Source organism: Dermacentor albipictus, chromosome 1, assembly GCF_038994185.2.
Source record: "Dermacentor albipictus isolate Rhodes 1998 colony chromosome 1, USDA_Dalb.pri_finalv2, whole genome shotgun sequence".
Taxonomy (NCBI): Eukaryota; Metazoa; Arthropoda; class Arachnida; order Ixodida; family Ixodidae; genus Dermacentor; species Dermacentor albipictus.
Genome location: NC_091821.1, coordinates 325,980,925 through 326,001,007, shown reverse-complemented (window position 1 = coordinate 326,001,007; position 20,083 = coordinate 325,980,925). Strand labels below are relative to the sequence as shown.

Genomic DNA, 20,083 nt, shown 5'->3' with positions numbered 1-20,083 from the left:
CAGCTATAACTCATCTGCGAGAGACGGAGAGGCCGCTTCCACGGAAGCTAACGACGATGCTCGTTCGTTTGACACTGGTGACAAAAGTTTCAAGCCAGTCACTCAACTCGGAAGCACAAATTCGCAGGAATTCCAGCGTTCACCTGCCGGTTAGACTCGGCTCAGGTCAGCGCTAGGTCAACTTTGGCGACCACCACTCAGCTTCAAATGTGTTCAGTGGCGCTGCACCACCCAGCGACCGTTTCTTGCCACAAGGAGCAATGCTTCTCTGCTTGATCACTGCAGTACAAAGCAACTCACTACTGCGGTGCTACAAAGTTATTAGTAATAGTAACAAATTCGGCCAGCTGGTATCCGGCGCATGTACCCTATCTCCCTTCTTCGCATTGTCCCTTCGTTCTAAAAGCCATTTTAAGGTCGTTGTTATGACACAAGCTGCTCTTTCTACTAAAGTGACAGCCAACGCGTCAGCTAACCATACGCACCATGTGAGATTTTCATAACGTGCCAATCCCCCAAACACAATCGCGTGGGCAAGCAGTACGTTGCCTCCTGTAAGAGTTGTCGGACGATCTCGCAGCTGCCATTATTTGAAGGGGTTGAAGGTCGTAGAGAGGAACTTGGGAGGGACTAGGTGAACAGGGTTTATTTACAGTATTTACATTTGAACATGCGATACATTTACACAGTCTAGCGTGACTCCCAAATGGAGCACGCAAGACAAACATACAGCACACAGCTTACGAGTACGAACACAGAGCACGACGACGAGCACTCCTAGCAGCCGACAAACAGCCGTTTTTAAACACTTCGTGTTCCCTAGATCCCTAGGTGAGGCAAAACGTTCGACGGCATCGTAAACAAGCCGCCTCTCTGTGGAACGGTTTAAACACACACAAACTTCCTTGCGCGAGGTTCACGGTCCGGAGCCGACGTCAGACGGACTTCGTAGAACTCGGGGCTTGTGTCAGGAAAGGGGCCTTTTATTCCCCGAGCTGATCTTCGCAACGCGGCCGTCGTAGTGTCCATGGTCCTGCGTCCCCGTAGCCAGTTGGTCACCCCCGACCCCAGCCGGCACCTCTAAATTCCAGAGCAGCTGTAGTCCGCAGTTCTCTGAAGTAAGTTCATGGTTGGTTAGCGCTGTCCTCGCTGATTCTCTGTAGGGCGCCCCCACCGCGAATCGATCGACGCACCTGCAGGGGGCTTAAATAGCTTTGCAGAGCAGTACCCCTGCAGGCCGATCTTAACGCTCCTGAGTGACATACAGATACCGCTATGATCGTGCTATTCGTACACTTGTCCGACGTTAAATAAGCTCCTTTGTTTAAGAATATGAAAGTAAGGCAAAAGCGTATCAGGCAGCAGGTTAGGCACATGCCCGAGCGGAAAACAACGAGCTAATCGAACGAAGCGAAAAGAAGAAAGCGCAAACACTTTATTGCAAGACGCCTCTACTCCGAATCGTCCACGCTTGCGGACATGGTGCTCAACGGTAGCGGATTGGCGACGAGTGACGTCGCCCTCTAGATCTGGCGTACGTGGCGCACCAGCCACCTTAAGCCGAATGATCGAAGCGAAAAAAGTTTAATGATACCTGGAGAGGTTAGCCTAGCAGCAGGCCTGGCGTGCTCTTCCAAGTGACGTTAGATGGTGATACATGAAAGAAAGGGAGCGAGATCAAAACCAAACAAAGCACACGCACTAACACATGAGCATCATGACCGTCACCACTAGCCTATCTTTATGTCCACTGCAAGACTAAGGCCTCTTCCAGTGATCTCCAATTATCTCTGCCTTGTGCAAGCTGACCTTGCGCATGCATATTTCCCAATTTCATCACCCCACTTAATTTTCTGCCTTCTTCGACAGCGTTTCTCTTCCCTTGGCACCCGTTCCGTAACTCTAATCGTCCATCGGTAATGTGCCTTACGCCGTACATGGGCTGCCAATGTCCACTTTTTTATCTTAGCGCCATCTAAAATATCAGCTAACCCTGTTTGCTCACTTCCTGTATCCTAACTTTACACTTAAATTTTTTCCTTCCATCACTCTTCGCGTGGTCCTTAACTTTTTCAGGAGCTTCTTTGTAAATTTCAAATTTTTTGCCTTAGTGTTAGCACCGGTAGAATGCAATGGTTGTACTCTTTTTCTTTTCAACAACATTGGTAGGCTTACAGTCAGGATTTGGTAATGCTAGCCGTATGCACTCGAACTTATTTTATTCTTCTGTAAATTTCCTTCTCGTGATCAGGGTCCCTCTGATTAATTAACCCAAATAAACGTCCTTCGCACACACCCTAGAGGCTGACTGGCGATCATGAATTCTTGTTCCCTTGCCAGGCTACTGAAACTTGCCTTTGTCTTCTGCATATTAACTTTCAACCCTACTCTTACACTTTCTCGGTTAAGGTTATCAATCATTTGTTGCAATTCATCCCCAGTGTTGCTGAACAGGACAGTGTCATCTGCAGACCGAAGGTTATTTGTTGAGATATTCGCCTTTGATCCTCACTTCTAACCATTCCCTGTTTAGTAGCTTGAATAATTCTAAGCATGCAGTGAATAGCACTGGAGAAATAGCGTCTCCTTGCCTGACCCCGTTCTTGGTACGTAATTTTCTTCTTTTAACCTGATAGCGCTAAGGGTCTCACGTCGCAGAAATTATGGCATCGCCGTCACGCGTCCAGTGTCCACCGTCTTTCCAAGAAAAGTTATTCCGAACCAAGCATACCCAATCACTCTTCTATCGCCCAAGTTCCTCATACCTTGTCTTTCATTCTTCACAAAGTTATTCCTCAGAATTTTGAGAATGACAGCCCACAAAGAAATTCAATGAAAAAAAAATACACGACATCGCGTACCTCTGATGTCAGATATGCTCAGACTGAAATATTAAATGTGCGAAACAATACCAGCAGACTGGCCCACGCAAGAGGCCGCGTTTCTACCAGAAAGCTCGCCTTCGTGCTCGCCGCCAGCGTTTCCCGGTAAAAATTGCGGTTACATGAGCTGCAGTTGCCGGGAAGCGTGGAAAGCAGTCAGGGATCTTTGAATGCTATCGGCGTTCCCCTCTCAAAGGCGAAGCTTAAGCGTCCTCTAAATTTTTCTTGTGGAGAAGCAAGGTAGCTATGGTATCTTTGTGGATATTTCCCGATATATTCACGTATGCCGCCTGTAATCCTTCATTGCGCAGTGCCTCCATTTCTGCTGGTACCTCTACTGAATCAAATGCTAGCACATACTCTAACACATATCATCATCAGCAGCAGCCTGGTTACGCCCACTGCAGGGCAAAGGCCTCTCCCATACTTCTCCAACTACCCCGGTCATGTAATAATTGTGGCCATGTTGCACCTGCAAACTTCTTAATCCCATCCGCCGCCCCCTGCTACGCTTCCCTTTCCTTGGAATCCAGTCCGTAACCTTTAATGACCATCGGTTATCCGCCCTCCTCATTACATGCCCTGCCCATGCCCATTTATTTTTCTTGATTTCAACTAGGGTGTCCATACCTCGCGTTTGTTCCCTCACCCAATCTGCTCTTTTCTTATTTCTTAACGTTACACCCATCATTCTTCTTTCAATAGCTCGTTGCGTCGACCTCAATTTGAATAAAACCCTTTTCGTAAGCCTCCAGGTTTCTGCCCCGTACGTTAGTACTGGTAAGACACAGCTGTTATGCACCTTTTTCTTGAGGGATAATGGCAACCTGCTGTTCATGATCTGCGAATTCCTGCCAAACGCACCCCAGCCCATTCTTATTCTTCTGATTATTTCAGTCTCATGATCCGGATACGCGGTCACCAGCTGCCCTAAGTAGATGCATTCCCTTACCACTTCCAGTGCCTCGGTACCTATCGTAAACTGCTGTTCTCTTCCGAGACTGTTAAACATTACTTTAACTTTCTGCAGATTAATTTTAGACCCACCCTTCTGTTTTGCCTCTCCAGGTCAGTGAGATGTATCGCAATTGGTCCCTTGAGTTACTAAGCAAGGCAATATCATCAGCGAATCGCAAGTTACTAAGGTATTCTCCATTAACTCTTATCCCCAATTCTTCCCAATCCAGGTCTCTGAATACCTCCTGTAAACACGCTGTGAATAGCATTGGAGAGATCGTATCTCCCTGTCTGAGGCCTTTCTTTATTGGGATTTTGTTGCTTTCTTTATGGAGGACTACGGTGGCTGTGGAGCGGCTATAGATATCTCTCAGTATTTTTGCATACGGCTCGTCTACACCCTGATTCCGTAATGCCTCCATGATTGCTGAGGTTTAGACTGAATCAAACGCCTTCTCTTAATCAATGAAAGCTATATATAAGGGTTGGTTATATTCTGCACATTTCTCTGTCACCTGATTGATAGTGTGAATATGATCTATTGTTGAGTAGCCTTTGCGGAATCCTGCCTGGTCCTTTGGTTGACAGAAGTCTAAAGTGTTCCTGATTCTATTTGCGATTAACTTAGTAAATGCGTTGTAGGCAACGGACAGTAAGCTGATCGGTCTATAATTTTTCAACTCCTTGGCGTCCCCTTTCTTATGGATTAGGATTATGTTAGCGTTCTTCCAAGATTCCGGTACGCTCGAAGTCATGAGGCACTGCGTATACAGGGTGGCCAGTTTTTCTAGAGCAATCTGCCCATCATCCTTCAACAAATATGCTGTTACCTGAACCTCGCCAGCATCCTTCCCCCTTTGCATAGCTCTAAAGGCTTTCTTTACTTCTTCCGGCGTTACTTGTGGGAATTCAAATTCCTCTAGATTATTCACTCTTCCATTATCGTCGTGGGTGCCGCTGGTACTGTGTAAATCTTTACAGAACTCTTCAGCCATTTGAACTATCTCATCCATATCAGTAATGATATTGCCGGCTTTGTCTCTTAACGCATCTAACACATATACTCTAAGTCTAATTGAAGGCTATATTGAGGCTCGAAGGCATCACTCGTAGGAAATGTGAGCAGCAGATATCCTCAAGAAGCAATTGCTTATATTTCGCTAAACATTGTTGTCGCCTCACCATACTCTACAAATTGTGAGAATCTAAGCCTGAGTGTTATTTTTGTTTAAATATGTCTCCAACTTCTTTAATATGGTTTTTTTGGTTAGATGCTTTCATATTTAAGCACTTGTCTATCTTGCTTTTTTTTTCTCTTGACGCGCGTTGAAGGCGAAAGAATATAATTGCAAATAAGAATATCACAATAATTTTTCGCTTTGACAGGAAGCTTTAGCTCGGGCTAATGTCAGAGCTGTTGGATGCGTACGCCAGATCCGACGCGGCCTATTCAACTACATGTAAAACCCAAAAAAAAACCTTTTTTTCTGATATAACCCCTGGACCTATTTTAATAAAAGGTGTATTTGAGAGAGAATGTCAAATTATAGTGACAGCTGCAAGCAAAATTTTGATTCAGGGCCCGAATTTTGTTACAAGAGTTTTCAAAAATTTGAAAGATTGAAAAAAATAAAAGCACGAAGTTCACAAATTAATAGCTCTGCATAAAGAACAGACATCGCGGCTCTGTGAACGGCATCCGTTAGATCATTGAAAGCAGACAAAGTTGATTGTCATTTTATATCTTACGTGAATTTGTTACAATAAGCAAAACGTGAACAAGGTGAATGCTGGAGCCAACGTTTCGACAAGTGGACTTGTCTTCTTCAAGCCGACGTACGCTTTCCTCGCCACAGTTTATATAGGTGGGGTTCTTGTAAAGGGGAGAGTGTGTAAGGCGGGAGGGTGCGGAAACGAGGGAAGGTATGTTAGCGTGTCGAATTGAGAGTAAAGGAACGCTGTGCACAAGATCAAAGCCAGGGCCACTCCCCCCCCCCCCCCGGTCTGTCAACGCACTTGTTACGTTACGTTACGTTGTTACGTTGTTTACAAGGAGGCTGCAAAATTTGTATTTCCGTATTGTTAGTTTTTTATTCATGTGTAACATATCAATTTTGTCCGCTTTATGTGTACTATTAGATGCACTTTACAGAATTGTGGTATCTTTTTTGTACTGAGTTACAGAGATGTAAACTTTATAGTTTCGTTTTCTGAATATGTTTTAATTTTGCCAATTTTTAATATAATATCGACGGCCTAAATTAAAAATCCGAAACCAACAGTCATTATGTTTTACGTTTTTCTTTTAAATGCAACAAACCTCGCCAAATTTGGTGCAGTGGTTGCCGAGAAAAGGAAATTCTCCTTTCCCACTTATTTAGATAGGAGCACTCAAGCTGAAGCTTTCTCTTAATATTGTGATTATTACAATGGCTACTATCCTGCCCCCCTTAATTCTCATTGTTCTACCGCTCACTTTTTGGCCAGCACTTTCCTCCCCCCTCCTCTTTGTGGGTATGTGCCGAGGTCTAAGATCATCATCATCCTTATACTACCCTCTCACAGGCATGCACTTCCGCGTGGGCACCTGCTTTCAAAAGAAGAAGCTTCGTTCTTTTGCGCAGCTTGTGTCGTTCATCAAAGGATCAATATTACGGTCAACTCCTCGGCTCTTCACTCTTCCGCGTCAATCATGTCCTCAGGCGGGCGCAGGAAAATCGGCTCCCACGAAAGGTCATCCGTCGTTTTTAAAGCAGAGGTAAAGCTAACAACTTATGCATCCCTCCAATGCTCAGGTACTGTCATGCTTAGCTACGGTATCCGGAAAAAGGTTCAATGCGTGACACGCTTATCGTCCGCGATACCACAATGTAAGGATAGTGCTTGGTTGGTCTACCTAGTATCGAAGTTCATCGAAAACAATAACATAACGGTGATGATGCAGTCTACGGCGTTATTGACATGTGACACTGGGTTCAAACATTCTTATACTGGATGTAAGATTATTATGTTCATTAACACGTTAAAAAAGCTAGCAGACGTGAATTTTGAAGCATCCGATACTGCAGTAATGCGTCTCGCGCCATGGTGTAGATGGCTCACGTAAGTACCCCAACAGCTTGACTATGTACTCTTCCATATCTGCATTCCGACTTTCCAGGATCCCTCGTCATCCTTACCGTACCCGCCGATCATCGAATCAAGGCAGCAGACCGACAACCCGCTTCAACTGCGACTGCTCCTAACAGTGGTAGTCATCGCCATTCTCGTCGCCGCTGTCACGTTGGTCGCGACCAGAGTGATACGGACCCAGAAAGGTGTTTGCGCCACAATCGCCTGCCGAGACTTCGCAGAATTGGCGCGGAGATCTCTGAACGAGTCAGTACCTCCGTGCGAAAACTTCGGCCACTTCGTGTGTGGCCAGTGGAAGAAGCGCAACACCGCCAAGGCGTCCACCCGCCACATGCTCTACGCGACAGCGCTGGAGACACTCTTCAAAAGCCTGACTTCCGCGCATAATCTCCCGCAGCATCAGAGTGTGCGCGAGCAAGTCCGCGCGTTCTTCAGTAGCTGCAGCGCCGTGAGCCGAGGCGAGCGAGACGAGATGATCACCATAAGGGTGTTCCTCGAAGAAGCCGGAGTCACGTGGCCCCTCGTACCATCGAACCCCGACGTGCTCGACACCATGCTGTATCTCGACTTGGAGCTCAACTGGCCCTCCATATTACACGTTCGCGTAAAAGAAGATAAGCACGTCTTCAAGGTCAGCATCGAGCCCGCCATGTCATTCAGAGAGCTGGTAAATCTGCGTGCCCGATTGAGCACGAGGGAAGAAAGACGGCACTATTTCGATGTGGTCTTCAGGCACTACGGTCAAGGCGTTCCGGAAGGACAAGCATACAGTCAAGTCGAGGAAGTAGAAGGACTTATGGCGACGAAGCTAGAAAGCGTGATGCCGAGACACCGCGAGAGCGCATCATTGGAAGAGCTAGACACTGACGAACTGTATAGAGACAGCTCAAACTGGACGGAGCGCCTCGCTAAGTGGGTGAGAATACAAAGCAGCGTCAAGTATTACACGTCCAGCAAACCTTTCCTCGTCACGTTCTTCGAGCTTTGGTCGCAACATGGGGACGGCAGGATGCACCTCTACCTTTCCTGGTGCGCCGTGCGTTTCACCGCTCCGCTCGCTAACCGAGAGCTGCTCAGAAACCACTACGGACTTGACACCGAAGACTTAATGCTCGGACAGAACTGCCTGTTTCTTTCCTACCATATTTTCGGTGACGCAATTTTCGCGGAGTTCAACGCAGAAGTTTTTACCACCGAGGTGCGGCAGGATGTGAGGGATCTGGTGCTGGCAGTGAGGAAGTCCTTCGCGCGTCGCTTAAGTCAGTCGGCCTTCTCAGAGTCCGCTTCTTTGGTTGCCGACTGGGGCACATTGGACCGGGTATTCTTTGTCCTGGAATACCGTCGGCATTACGACCTTGAGCACACTGTATGGCACTTGCCCGATATGTCGCACTCGTTCGTGATCAACTGGAGGATTATGTCCCAGACACTGCGAGCCTTCAACGCCAGTCTAGGAGTTCTTGGAGAGGCCGTGCTTTCAGGCCGTAGCCTGTTCCGTCTCGACCAGGACATTAAGGATTTCATCTTGTCACCGTTTGCGCTCCTGTTTCCCATGTACGACGTCAAGTTGACGCCCGCGGTCAAGTACGGTGCCCTCGGAGACCAAATTGGTTTGGCTACCGCACAGCTGGCGCTCAACCATATTGAGCAACAGCCCTCCGCGCAGTTCGAACTGAGCCTGTCACGCCAGTGCGTCAAGCAGGCGTTTGAGAAGCACGCCGAATTGCCCAGCAACGCGATTGTGGAGCTGGCGTCCTTGTCAGAGATATTGGATGCGTTCGCCAAATCCGGCGATGATGACCTGCGCATTTCGGGTCTCGTCGACTACACGGCGCTGCAGACCTTCTTCATCGCCTGGTGCTTAATGCGCTGTGGTGCTACCGATCTCTACCGCGACGAGGATGACCCGTGCTCGCCTGTCCTCCGGCTGTTCGATGCATTTGCAGACGCCTTTCAATGCTCACCGGAAACGTATATGAACGCTAAGACGAAATGCACTGTGCTTTGAGTTGCCCAATGTGACAATTTAGCATACTAAACGAAACTGTTAGGTATACTAACTTTGATGTTCATGACTAGCAACGTCTCCGATGTCCTAAATCTAGAGAGTTTCGTCATGTATTTTTCTTGCTTGGATTGCGCTCTGAAGCTCTGAATCGGTTTGTTTCCTGAACATAATATATATATGTATATATATATACAGGGTGTTCAAAATTAGACTTTCCGGGTTTTAAAAAAAGTGCGACGAGGAGTACGCAGAAGCCATTTGTCTACCTATGGGTTATGCGGCCACGCGGTCGCAAACTGTGAGGATAATTGTCGTCGTAACGTCAGTATTTAATTAAATTCTATAATTACATTTTTATTTACTGCAGTTAGCCTGTATGTTTATTATATTGAAAACTCAGAGGCGATGCGATTTGGTGACTATTCCATATTGTACAATTTTACTAACGCGCCTGTGTCCTGAGATATGCACCTCTGCAATTTCAGCCCATGCCGTCTAATTACGCACGTGAGGCCCCTCCCTAATGTGACGCAGCTGTTGCGTATGGCGCTCCGTCTGACAAGAATGTTGGGTGATAGGCGAGGGTGATTACTTTTCGTTCTCGGCCAGCGTTTCCGTTCTTGGCCAGCGAAACGGAAGAATGACTGTGCGGGCGACGTGAGACGAGCCCTGTGTCTTTGAGCAATTGCTAGAGTGGGTGACAAGACGCCATGCCGCTTAAGGCTTATGCGCTCAGGTGCAGCGATACTGCTCTGCTTTTTCCATATAATTATGGAAGCTTTGCAGAATGATTTAAATTAATGCCATCTCACAACATAAAGCGACAGCATCAGCTGCCATACATCACATCATTAACCAGTTTCAAGGGCGCCTTGCACATGCGTAAAGAAAATTTGCGACCGTGCATTTTCAGCGCTTAGGAAACGCAGGTTAATGGCCCGTATTCTCCGTCACCTTTTTAATATTAGAACGCGTCTACCAGCCCTCATAACAGAGCATGAAACTGTGTCAACGTATTTAGTTACACTCAGCTTCGATTCCGGCATTACTTCGAAAGAAGTAACAATAAAAGAACAAAAAAACACAGTACAGTGTAAATCCATGGCCTGCGTACAAACAAAACATACAACCATTTCAGAAATTTGCCTCAAATATATCATTGCTTACACAATATTTTCGAGTGATATGAAATCTTGCTCAACTTAGAATTATGACAATCGCCAAGAAACCAACGGTTTAAAGATGTTCGAAATGCTTGCCTTCCGCTGTAACACACCACATGAACCGCTTTCGCGTTGAGTCGACAACTCTGCGCAGGACTTCCGGGTCGATGCTTCTACAGGCAGTAACTATTGTCATCTTCATGTTGTTGACATCGGTGGGCTCAAGTGCGTAAACGCTATCTTTAACGTAGCCCCACGAAAAGAAGTCCAGTGGAGAGAGATCAGGGGATCCCAGCGGCCAAAACATGTCTCCTTCGCGTCCAATTCACTGCCGTGGAAAGATAGTTTAACCAGTTCTTCGCGGTGGAGGAGAAATATGGCGGGACCCCGTCATGCTGGAACCAAGCTTGCCGCAGTTTTTTGAGAGGGAGACTCCGGGAAAATTTATCAGCGACACCGGCAAGAATTTCGTACGCATAATTCTTTCCATCGAGGTTCCCTTCGAATAAGTGAGGTCAAATGATTTTGTCCCCAAGTATGCCACACCATACATTTAGACAACAGCGAATTTGGTGGTTGCGTTGCCGCAGCCAGTGAGGATGTCCTTGCGACCACTAGTGAGCATTGTGAATGTTCACTGTGCCGTTCCTGCAAAATCGAGCCCCATCAGTCTAGATCACTCTTTGTACGAAATCCTTATCCTGGTCAATTTTTATTAGGGCCCAATTGCAAAAGTCTGCTCGTTTTTCAAAGTGTGCCTCACTTAGGTCCTGAAGACTCCCATGGTATATGAACGAAATTCGTGCTTTTTTATAGTGTTGTGCACTGTTCCCACGCTTTTCCCGCATTGTTTAGAAATCTCTCTGATGCTTACATTTGGCATTGCATGCACGCAGGCAAGGACGTCAATTTCTAAGTTCTCATCAATGATGCTCTTCTTGGGCTGTCTTTTTTGTGAACTGAGCCTGTTGTGCGAAAACGTCTGGAAATGCTAACAAATGTTGCTTTGGTTGGAACTCGCCGATCCGGATGGCGAGACGCGTATGTACTCATTGCTAATGAGGCATTGCCGTTCATCTCCGCCATTGATAGCACTACATCAATTTTTTCTGCCGTACAATATTACCTCGACCCAGACGAAGCAGCCATTTTCCAACGCAATAGGTCCCAACGCAGGGCGTGCTTCTTCCAACTGCCCAGCTTAGTGGAGGCAATAAGTGGCAAAGAGAAAGGCACATAATGGAAGTTCAGGGGGTTCACTTGATGCCCTTGCAAGGCGATGCCTCATCTGTTCGGCACTTTCGCGAAGCCGCGAAGAACAAAAAAAATCGCCAGGCATACAACAATGAAGTGCACTACTCACGCCAGTTCACAGACGTCCTTCTATTTAACAGCAGTTTTTCAGACGTAGGCAATGCAGGACCCACAAATCACACACTTCGGACAGGTTCATCCCTGGAACACCACTGGCAACTAAGGCCCAGGGGTGAATCACCGCATGGCTGCCATTGGCTGTTTTTAAGCAGACGCGCTTTCGACGCTAGCGCCAAGGTTCCCTTCAGTTACGGCCCTAGCAGGAGGGCGATAATTTGGCAAAATGGCGGCGCACACGACTGTTTACACTGTCATGGCAACAGGAACAGCAGCCATGCGGCGCCTCCTCACCCTGACGCTCTTTGTTTTTTCTTTTCGTTTTTATTATGACGACCCGTACCGCTCCCTCTACACCCTTCCCCATTGCCCGCGCGCCTTCACTGCTTTCTTTTTGTCTGTCCGCGGCACAAAGGCGCGGTTTTCTTTTTATATATATATATATATATATATACCGCGCGCGCGCTACCGCAGGCATTGTTTGCGAACTGGCGCGTGGTGCGCCGTGGGTTCTTTATGCGTTAGCACGTACGCAGTCTTGTCCATACTTTCAGTATGCCAGCATATGCCAGACCGTATAGACGAGGCAACCTAAAGTTTGCCCGCGCGGCACCAGCGCCGAATGCTCCCCTAGCGGAACGATGGAAGTTTAGAGGGTCGTCGCTGCGCTGGCGCGCGCCCGTGTTCTGTACGGCGGGAGCGCTCGTGCGCGTGGTTTTTGCGATGCCGAGTGCGACCTCATCAGCCAGGAAAGGTGGCACGCAATACTGATGTGTTGTCGATTGCCACAGCAGCCTCGAAAACTCGAAAGGTTCTACGCCGCCCGTGAAGTTCTACAGATTTCCTGCGATGTGGTACGAGAAGGACAGACGACAAGCATGGATAACTGCAGTGCGCGGCCGAGTCAAGTAAGTCTCATACTTTCGCATTCGTGTGTAATATCTTGAAAGCAGAAAAGTCATATGCCTGTTTTTAGTGCACGGCCGTTTGTTTAGTCGTGTCGCGTTGTTGAATTGTGGTGGAATCCGCCGTTTAGCGGTAAATGCATCCGTGATGCGCCGCTAAGCTCTACGACGCGTGCTCGATTCCCAGCCACGGCGGCCGCATTTCGAAAGGGGCAAAATGCAAGAACACCCTTGTTACCATGTGCTTTGATTTTTGTGCACGTTAAAGAACCCCCAGAGGTTAAAATTATTCCTGAGACTCCCCATTACAGCGGGCCTCATAATGATTTCGTGGTTTTGGCATGGTTTTGTCACTTAGAACCCCCGAATTTATTTGATTGCACTGTGCCTTCCCTCGCGATCGGCATGGACGAGCTCAAGAGAATTATTTCCCTTTTGCAAACGCTGCAACTTAAATTACTAGTTGTGCAGGCAACGAAAGAGGCCGCGCGCTACTTTTGTGTGGTAGCAGACCGTATTTAATGCAAGCCGCGGTCGTCGCGTGCGTCGGGAAGCGGCAGATCGGAAAGCAGCCGCTCGAGACGTGCGTGTTATGTTTGTTGTTTGCCCATGCTTTCTAAGTATCTAAGTGTGCAAGTATCATAACTTGTAGTGGTACCACTCTTGTAGAATAATATATGCGCACAATCACAAGAACGTTACCTTTGCAAACATATTATTGGGAGTAATTTAATCCCCACAACAAATAGGCACACATACTGTTTCATTTATATGCGATGCAGATGGAAGCGGCGCCAAACAGACCAATGGCAATCACAACAGTCTTCTCAGCAGTCAGCACCACCGGGACATGTGCTTTCGTACTTCAGCGACGCAGCTCTTGAGCAGCAGCAAGATTCGTGTGAAACAGACTCCAGAACATGCCTTTGTGAAGTGATCGAACCGTCAAGAAGCAGCCCAATGGATCTGCAGTGATCGAGTAGTATGACAACAGAAGTTCCTGCTGCCAGTGTGACTTATGGTGTAATTGAAATAAAAGTGGCTAAATTTCTGAACATGGTGCGTACCTCTAACTCGACGTCGTCTACGATCTTGTCGGACACCTGTGACACGCACTTGGCTTTCACTCTCACATCACCGTCCACAATTTGTTCAACGCCGTACACGTTCGGAAGCAGACGATCCCCTATCGTGAGGTTGCCGCCATGAAAAAAATCTGTCGGCGTCGGCAACCTTCTTGAAACCGCACGGCAATCTTTGCATCGCTGTTGCGCTAGCAGGCGATCTGCCGCCGTCGAAAACGGAGCGCCGTGAGAACGAGCAGCGAAGAAAAGCGCGGACGGCACAACGTAAACGAAGCGGAGACTGCGCCACGACGCGACCGCGCTGCTTGGCGTTTCCACATTGGGGCGCTGTCAGGAGAGGCGCAGTAGCGCCGCCTGGCCATGGTTTTCTCGTCTATATAAATTCCACTTCCAACACAACAGATCTTTGGCCTCGTTTTATTGACTTCCGTTTCCGAAAACAAATATTTTCTCATAACTTGGTATGATACACGCTCACAAAAAAAAAGTGAAAAATGCATGACCTGTACATGACTGCTAAACAACACAAAAGTTAACAGACAGTAAAAAAAAAAAAACTCAGGAAAACGCGGAAGCCGTTTCATGTACACACATAAGATATTATTACGATATCATCGAGCGATGCTCTAGGGACGAGCCGCCGCGAGAACGATGACGAAGTGGGTCTGTGCCCTTGGCGCGAGCGAGTGTCAGCCTGGCGGTCTGGCTCAAGTGTAACTAGCTTGTATATAGCCTCTTTCATCTGTGTATTTCCACACGTAACAATATTTTTATATAATGCCATAAAGACCAAAGTGTAGAAGAGCTTCTGATATGCACACTGAGAGCTTCTGATATACTCACTGAGATATTGCACAAAACAGGACGACACGTATGACATATTCGTGACAACTAGACAAAGAGAAAATTCACTGGTAATAGCAAAACCAATGACATGCAAAATACCTAAAAGATAGTAAAATGCTAAGATTGTTTTATTGACAGCCATACAAAAAAAAACAAGAGCTTATTTTAAACCTGCACAAATGTATATTAAATGCGTGGCATGTTAATTACTACTGAAGAAAATGAAAAAGACATCGCAGGACAAAAACAACATTGTGCTAAAAGATTGGAGGATGCTTAAGCTTCGCCTTCAAGAGTGCAACGCGATAGCGTTATCGCATCCCATTCGCACCGCCCACTCATTCGCTCGGCATGCTCTTGGCGAGACGAATGGGAGAAACGGGCGAGTGGCACGCCACCTGTCGGGGCAGCGCCGTACATTGCAAGGAGGGGGTCTTCTGTGTTTGCCCCAAGATGGCTCTGCGTGTGCGCCAAGCGCAGAAGAAATGTAGCGGAAACGTACTTCGCTACTCGTTTAACTGGGACATCTGTAATTCACATGCTCATAATTACCCATATACACACAAGAAGTTAAATAGAGCGCAGACATTGACCCTCAGATTACTGCAAACAGGCTCGTATCTCAGCCCGGCTTTATTCCACAAACCTTATCCCGACACCTATGCCACTAGTTCTTGCAGGCACTGCAATGACATCGCTAGTCTAGACCATATGCTCTGGCGTTGCGCCTCGTTGTGAGGCACGGAACAAATCAATGAGGACATGTGGCTCTCCGCTATCAAGAACCCCGATGCCGGGGCGCAACTATGGGCTGTTCAGAGGGCCCACAATGCGGCGGTCGGTCATGACCTGACTGTCCCAACGTGGGAGCGGCCCGCAGCGCGCTGAGTCGTGTACCTCAGGACCTTCATTAAAGTTTTGCATCCGTCCAACCGCAGTATAACTTTCTACGGCACGTTTCTTAGGCGGCACCGCGTTCACTAGAGGCGCTTTTGTCTCGCTTTGAACCATCGAACTCATGGCTGAGTGCCTGTATATTGAAACCGTGGTTGCAAAGCAATGGAATTTTTGTACCTTGGTCTGTAAATTGCCTTATATGCAAAAAACCGGAGACGATTGAGCATATCTTTCTGGACTACCATGCATGACGCAGTGTTCTTGTGGGATATTCTAAAAGGCCACTTTAAAAAGGAATTGCCGTTAAGTGCTTTCGGGATACGCTTCCTGCCATGCGCAGAACCAGATGGAGTGCCTGTCGATCTGTTAACGCTTCTGCGCATGCATAGCGTGTGGCGAACGCGTATGGATATTAGACATTAGCGCATTGTTCAGGCCCCAGCACATGAATACTTCATTGAAAGCGTGCTACATACACACGAATTTTTCTACGCACAGAGTGATCCTCCTGATTGTCTAAGTGATTTGGACAAAGTGACTAGCCTACATCGCTCTTATCACACCACACTGGTCCGGCGTTGACTAGTTGTTTTTCATGGCCATGTAATATTCACATTCTACTGTTTTTGCTCATAAACTCATGGCTGAGTGGTAGCGTCTCCGTTTCACACTCCGAAGACCCTGGTTCGATTCCCACCCAGCCCATCTTGTAAGTTGTTTTTATTTATGAATTGCCTTCCGGGATTTTTCACTCATGGCAGCCGACGCCGACGACACCGGCTTTTCTGCGACACGAGCTCCTTAACGCTGTCGCGTTAAAACGGAAATCCACATTATCTTGCACTTGGCCACAACTTGAGTAACGCTGGCAAGGGTCAGCAGAAGGTGGCTTTTGTAGCAGCACATAGAAAACATTCAGAGAAAGGCGCATTCTTCAATCAAAGACCAGGTGAAATAGGCCAACAACATGACTTTTATTTCACCACGAATGCAATGCTTAGCAGTGAAATTACGCCACTTGAGGCACCAAGTCATACTTACCGGGCAATGCTTTGTGTTATAAACACGAACTGCAAAAATCTGCATGTAGGGCATTTGCAATATTCATGCTTTCCAGAAAAAAAATCCCATCATACCTACACATGAAGGTCGTTCGCGCATTTTTCTCATCGGCACTTGCTGAGATAATATATAAACACGAACATCCAAAATCAAGAAAGGGGCTGACAGGTGGAATAACACACTGTGGTATAAAGGTCATACACAGGGATAAGGTGCCTCAGAAAGTCTGGCCAACGTTTCGATAGGAACGTTGCCTACTTCCCTTTACAACCAGCCGCCACCGACAACAACCGCACGTGACGTCACTATGCTAAGCCTTTAAAACTAACATACCGAGGATGACGAGGCCGCCTTTGACGAAAATAGGTCCTCCTATCGAAACGTTGGCCAGCCTTTCTGGGGCACCTTATCCCTGCTTATAACCTTTATAAACACGAACAGTAATTTTTCAGCTGTTAGTACACTTGTAGTACGGTGACACGCAGAAAAAGCACTGAGGGCGGAATGGAAAACTGGGTGATTTACTGTAGTTGCAGAATGAGACTTGGCACAGAAAAACAAGTCATAGACAAGGTGACGATGAGGAGGAACATCTATTTGTCAGCTTTCCCCACCGGTAAAAGGGAAGTGTAGCACAATCAAGGCGCAACGACGTCCGGAGACTCATGGAGCACACATATGCACAGGGCCGTGATTGTGTACATGCGCCTTATATGCTTGGCTGTGCGCGCTCACCCGTTGTCTTTAGGCACCCGAAAGAACCTTGCAAGACTTGTTTTTGAGGTATTCGTGCACCTGCACCATGGACAAGCGGTGGGAGTCGTGGAACGGGTGAAACATCGCGCATCACAAACACGCAGCTATCGAGGACCACGAAACTCATGAAACTGCCCACGCCAGTCAACGCACAGCAGCGCACGCTTCCCGATAACAGCAGATAACGAAACATGAAACTTCATGCAGCAGGCTAAGCTGGCGCCGGGCCGGAGGGCGCGCACGGAGACAGTCGAAACTGAGGTCGTATAGAGGAAGGGCAAGGGGAGAGGAGTTGAGAGGAGAGGCGAAAAGGCACGGCCTCCTGGATCGGCGCGTACCCACGCGCGCCGATCTAGGAGGCTGTGCAAGGGAGAGAGGCAAAGAATAAACAATGTTATTGGATAACTGCAGCTTTGGAGAGGCGTCCTCATTTCAGAATGCCTTGAGCTCGGGCCGAGTCCTGGGCCCTCGCAATCAGCCGTTGCTGATCCTCGAGCTCGGAGCTGGCCAAGGCTCTCTCTCAAAACTCGTTGGTGTGGTAAGGGTTCGGGGGATTTAATCGTGCTGCTCTGCAACCCCCTGCTATGTGCCTGGGGGACCCGGGCTCTGCGCAGGAGCGGCATTGCGGAAAGAATTGTGTAGGGGCTATGAGGTGATTTCTGGTTGGGTGGGGGAATGTATTAACCTGTAGAGCTCAGAGGAATCGCCCCCGCTCTCTAGGTAGTGACTTGTGTGGGGGTGCATATCTTCTGCGGGTTAGCTTGTAGTGTTGTGTGATGTCTTGGTACGAGATTAGAGCGTGCATGCGCTCGGGTTCATATTCCTCGGCGTCGGCTCGGTGGGTCAAATCTCGAGCCACGTGGTTGGCGACCTCGTTGCCAGGAATGCCGTGATGAGCTGGCACCCAGATGATCATGACTGATCTCGTTGGCGGCTTTTGATTGATGATCTGGAGCGTAGTGGTATAAATTCTTCCGCTAGCAAAGTTGCGGCACGCCTGTTGTGAGTCGGTCACTATGACTTCAATCTCTATTTGGGAGAGCGCGAGCGCTATGGCCACTTCCTCGGCTTGGAGGGTACTGTTTCGGTTGAGCGAAATGCTGCTCCGGTGTACTTTGTTGACGACTACGGTGGCCGTTGTGGCTGCGAGCTGAATTGCTTTCCCGCGCTCCTGATGGATGGCTCCAATTACCTCTGCCACCAAAGCGGCGGAGTGGCGGAGTTTTCGAGGCCGGACTAAGAAGCTGCCCAGCAGCTGTCACCTTTGTTTCATGCTTAGCGCTTGCGTGACTTTGAGCCTCCGAAATGCAAAAAGAAAAGAAATAAATAAAACCGAAGCCAGTATCGTAATCCTACACTTGATTGCTTCGACAGTACGTGTACGGTGGCACCGCGCCTTGTCGCCAATCTGCAAGTCGTTGCTTCAAAAAAGAGCTCGGCCAAGACGCCATGCAAAGTCATCCTTCGGTTCCACTGGCCACGAACGAAAACGGTGACCAAGAACGACAAGTAATCACTGTCACCTGTCACCCCGCATTCTTGTCAGACGGAGCGTCATACGCAACAGCTGCGTGACACTAGGGAGAGGCCTCATAGCGGGTGCCGCCATCTCGCATGCGTAATTAGACGGCTTGGAGTGAAATTTCAGACGTGCATATCTCGGGACACAGGCGCGTTACTAAAACTGTACAAAATGCGATAGTCACCAAATGGCACCGCCTCTGAGTTTTCAATATAAATATACCTCCTAACTGCAGTAAATAAGAAGTTAATTACCGAATTTAATTAAATACTGAGATTGCGACGACAATTACCCTCACAGTTTGCGACCGCCTGGCCGCATAACCTAGAAGAAAAATGGCTTCGGTGTACTCATCTTCGCGTTCTATTAAAAAACTCGGAAAGTCTAACTTTGAACACTCTCTCTCTCTCTCTCTCTCTCTCTCTCTCTCTATATATATATATATATATATATATATATACATATATATATATATATATATATATATATATATATATATATATATATATATATATATATATATATATATATATACCCACAACCTTCGCATGCGAAGGTTGTCGCATGCTGTCGCAAGCTGTTCGCATGCGAAGGTTGTCGGTTCGGTTCCCACCTGCGCCAAGTAGTTTTTTCATCCACTTTAATTTCCCTTAATTTCGATGGGGGCGAAATGCGAAAACACCCGTGTACTTAGATTTAGGTGCACGTTAAAGAACCCCAGGTGGTCGAAATTTCCGGAGTCCTCCACTACGGCGTGCCTCATAATCAGAAAGTGGTTTTGGCACGTAAAACCCCATAATTATTAATTTCCCTTAATTTATCGTTCCTTTATTTCATTTATATATGCACAAGTAATTTCCCCTATGTTGTCCGTGGTGTCAGTGTTTGTTGGCTTCTTATGATATGACTAATAAAAATTGGGCCCCTCGGTTAACCCCCTTTCTTCTCGTTTACTACTAAGCTAAAAAAGATATGATAGCAACACTCCTGTCAAACCAAATGTCTTCGCCACAGTACTACAACACAGGTAGCGGTGCACCCTTTACAGGAGTACACGCCTGCCAGACGTGCAGCAGGATAACTAAATGAGTTCTAAGCAAATAAATTTGTTTGGCTGGTGAACCTTTCCATTGACCAGGTAATGTTCATGCTGGGAAAATTATGAAGCTTTTTTCAAGTATCTTGAAGGGCCGTAGCTTACACTCTCAAGGGCCATGATGACTGCTGTGATGCTACACAATTTTCACACCACTCTTGCAAATATTTTGCTTCATCCAGAAAATTAACATTGTTAATGGCGATATAAATTTATTGGGAAAAACATAATTATCCAATAAATGTTACTTTACAGTTAACGTTATATTGCTAATACCAACAAAACAATTAGCAAAGCAACGTTTATTGAAGAAGGCAAAATACAATGCGTCCAAGCTAAGGCCAGCCAAGCTGTTTAAAAGTGGGGCCCCGATATGCGTCGACGTGACCAACAGTGTTTTG

At 47.3% G+C, this 20,083-nt stretch overlaps 2 protein-coding genes across 2 annotated transcripts in view; both read left to right on the top strand.

The window, feature by feature from the left end:
* The window catches only part of LOC135908910 (uncharacterized), a 662,802-nt gene that overhangs the window by 639,171 nt on the left and 3,548 nt on the right, over positions 1-20,083 (top strand). The gene's annotated exons all lie outside the window — the stretch shown is intronic.
* On the top strand, positions 6,422-9,225 carry LOC135908872 (neprilysin-1-like). The gene is made up of 2 exons (XM_065440711.1): positions 6,422-6,597; positions 7,000-9,225. The coding sequence occupies exons 1-2, from the start codon at positions 6,532-6,534 to the stop codon at positions 8,977-8,979; spliced, it is 2,046 nt and encodes a 681-aa protein (XP_065296783.1). The 5' UTR covers positions 6,422-6,531; the 3' UTR covers positions 8,980-9,225.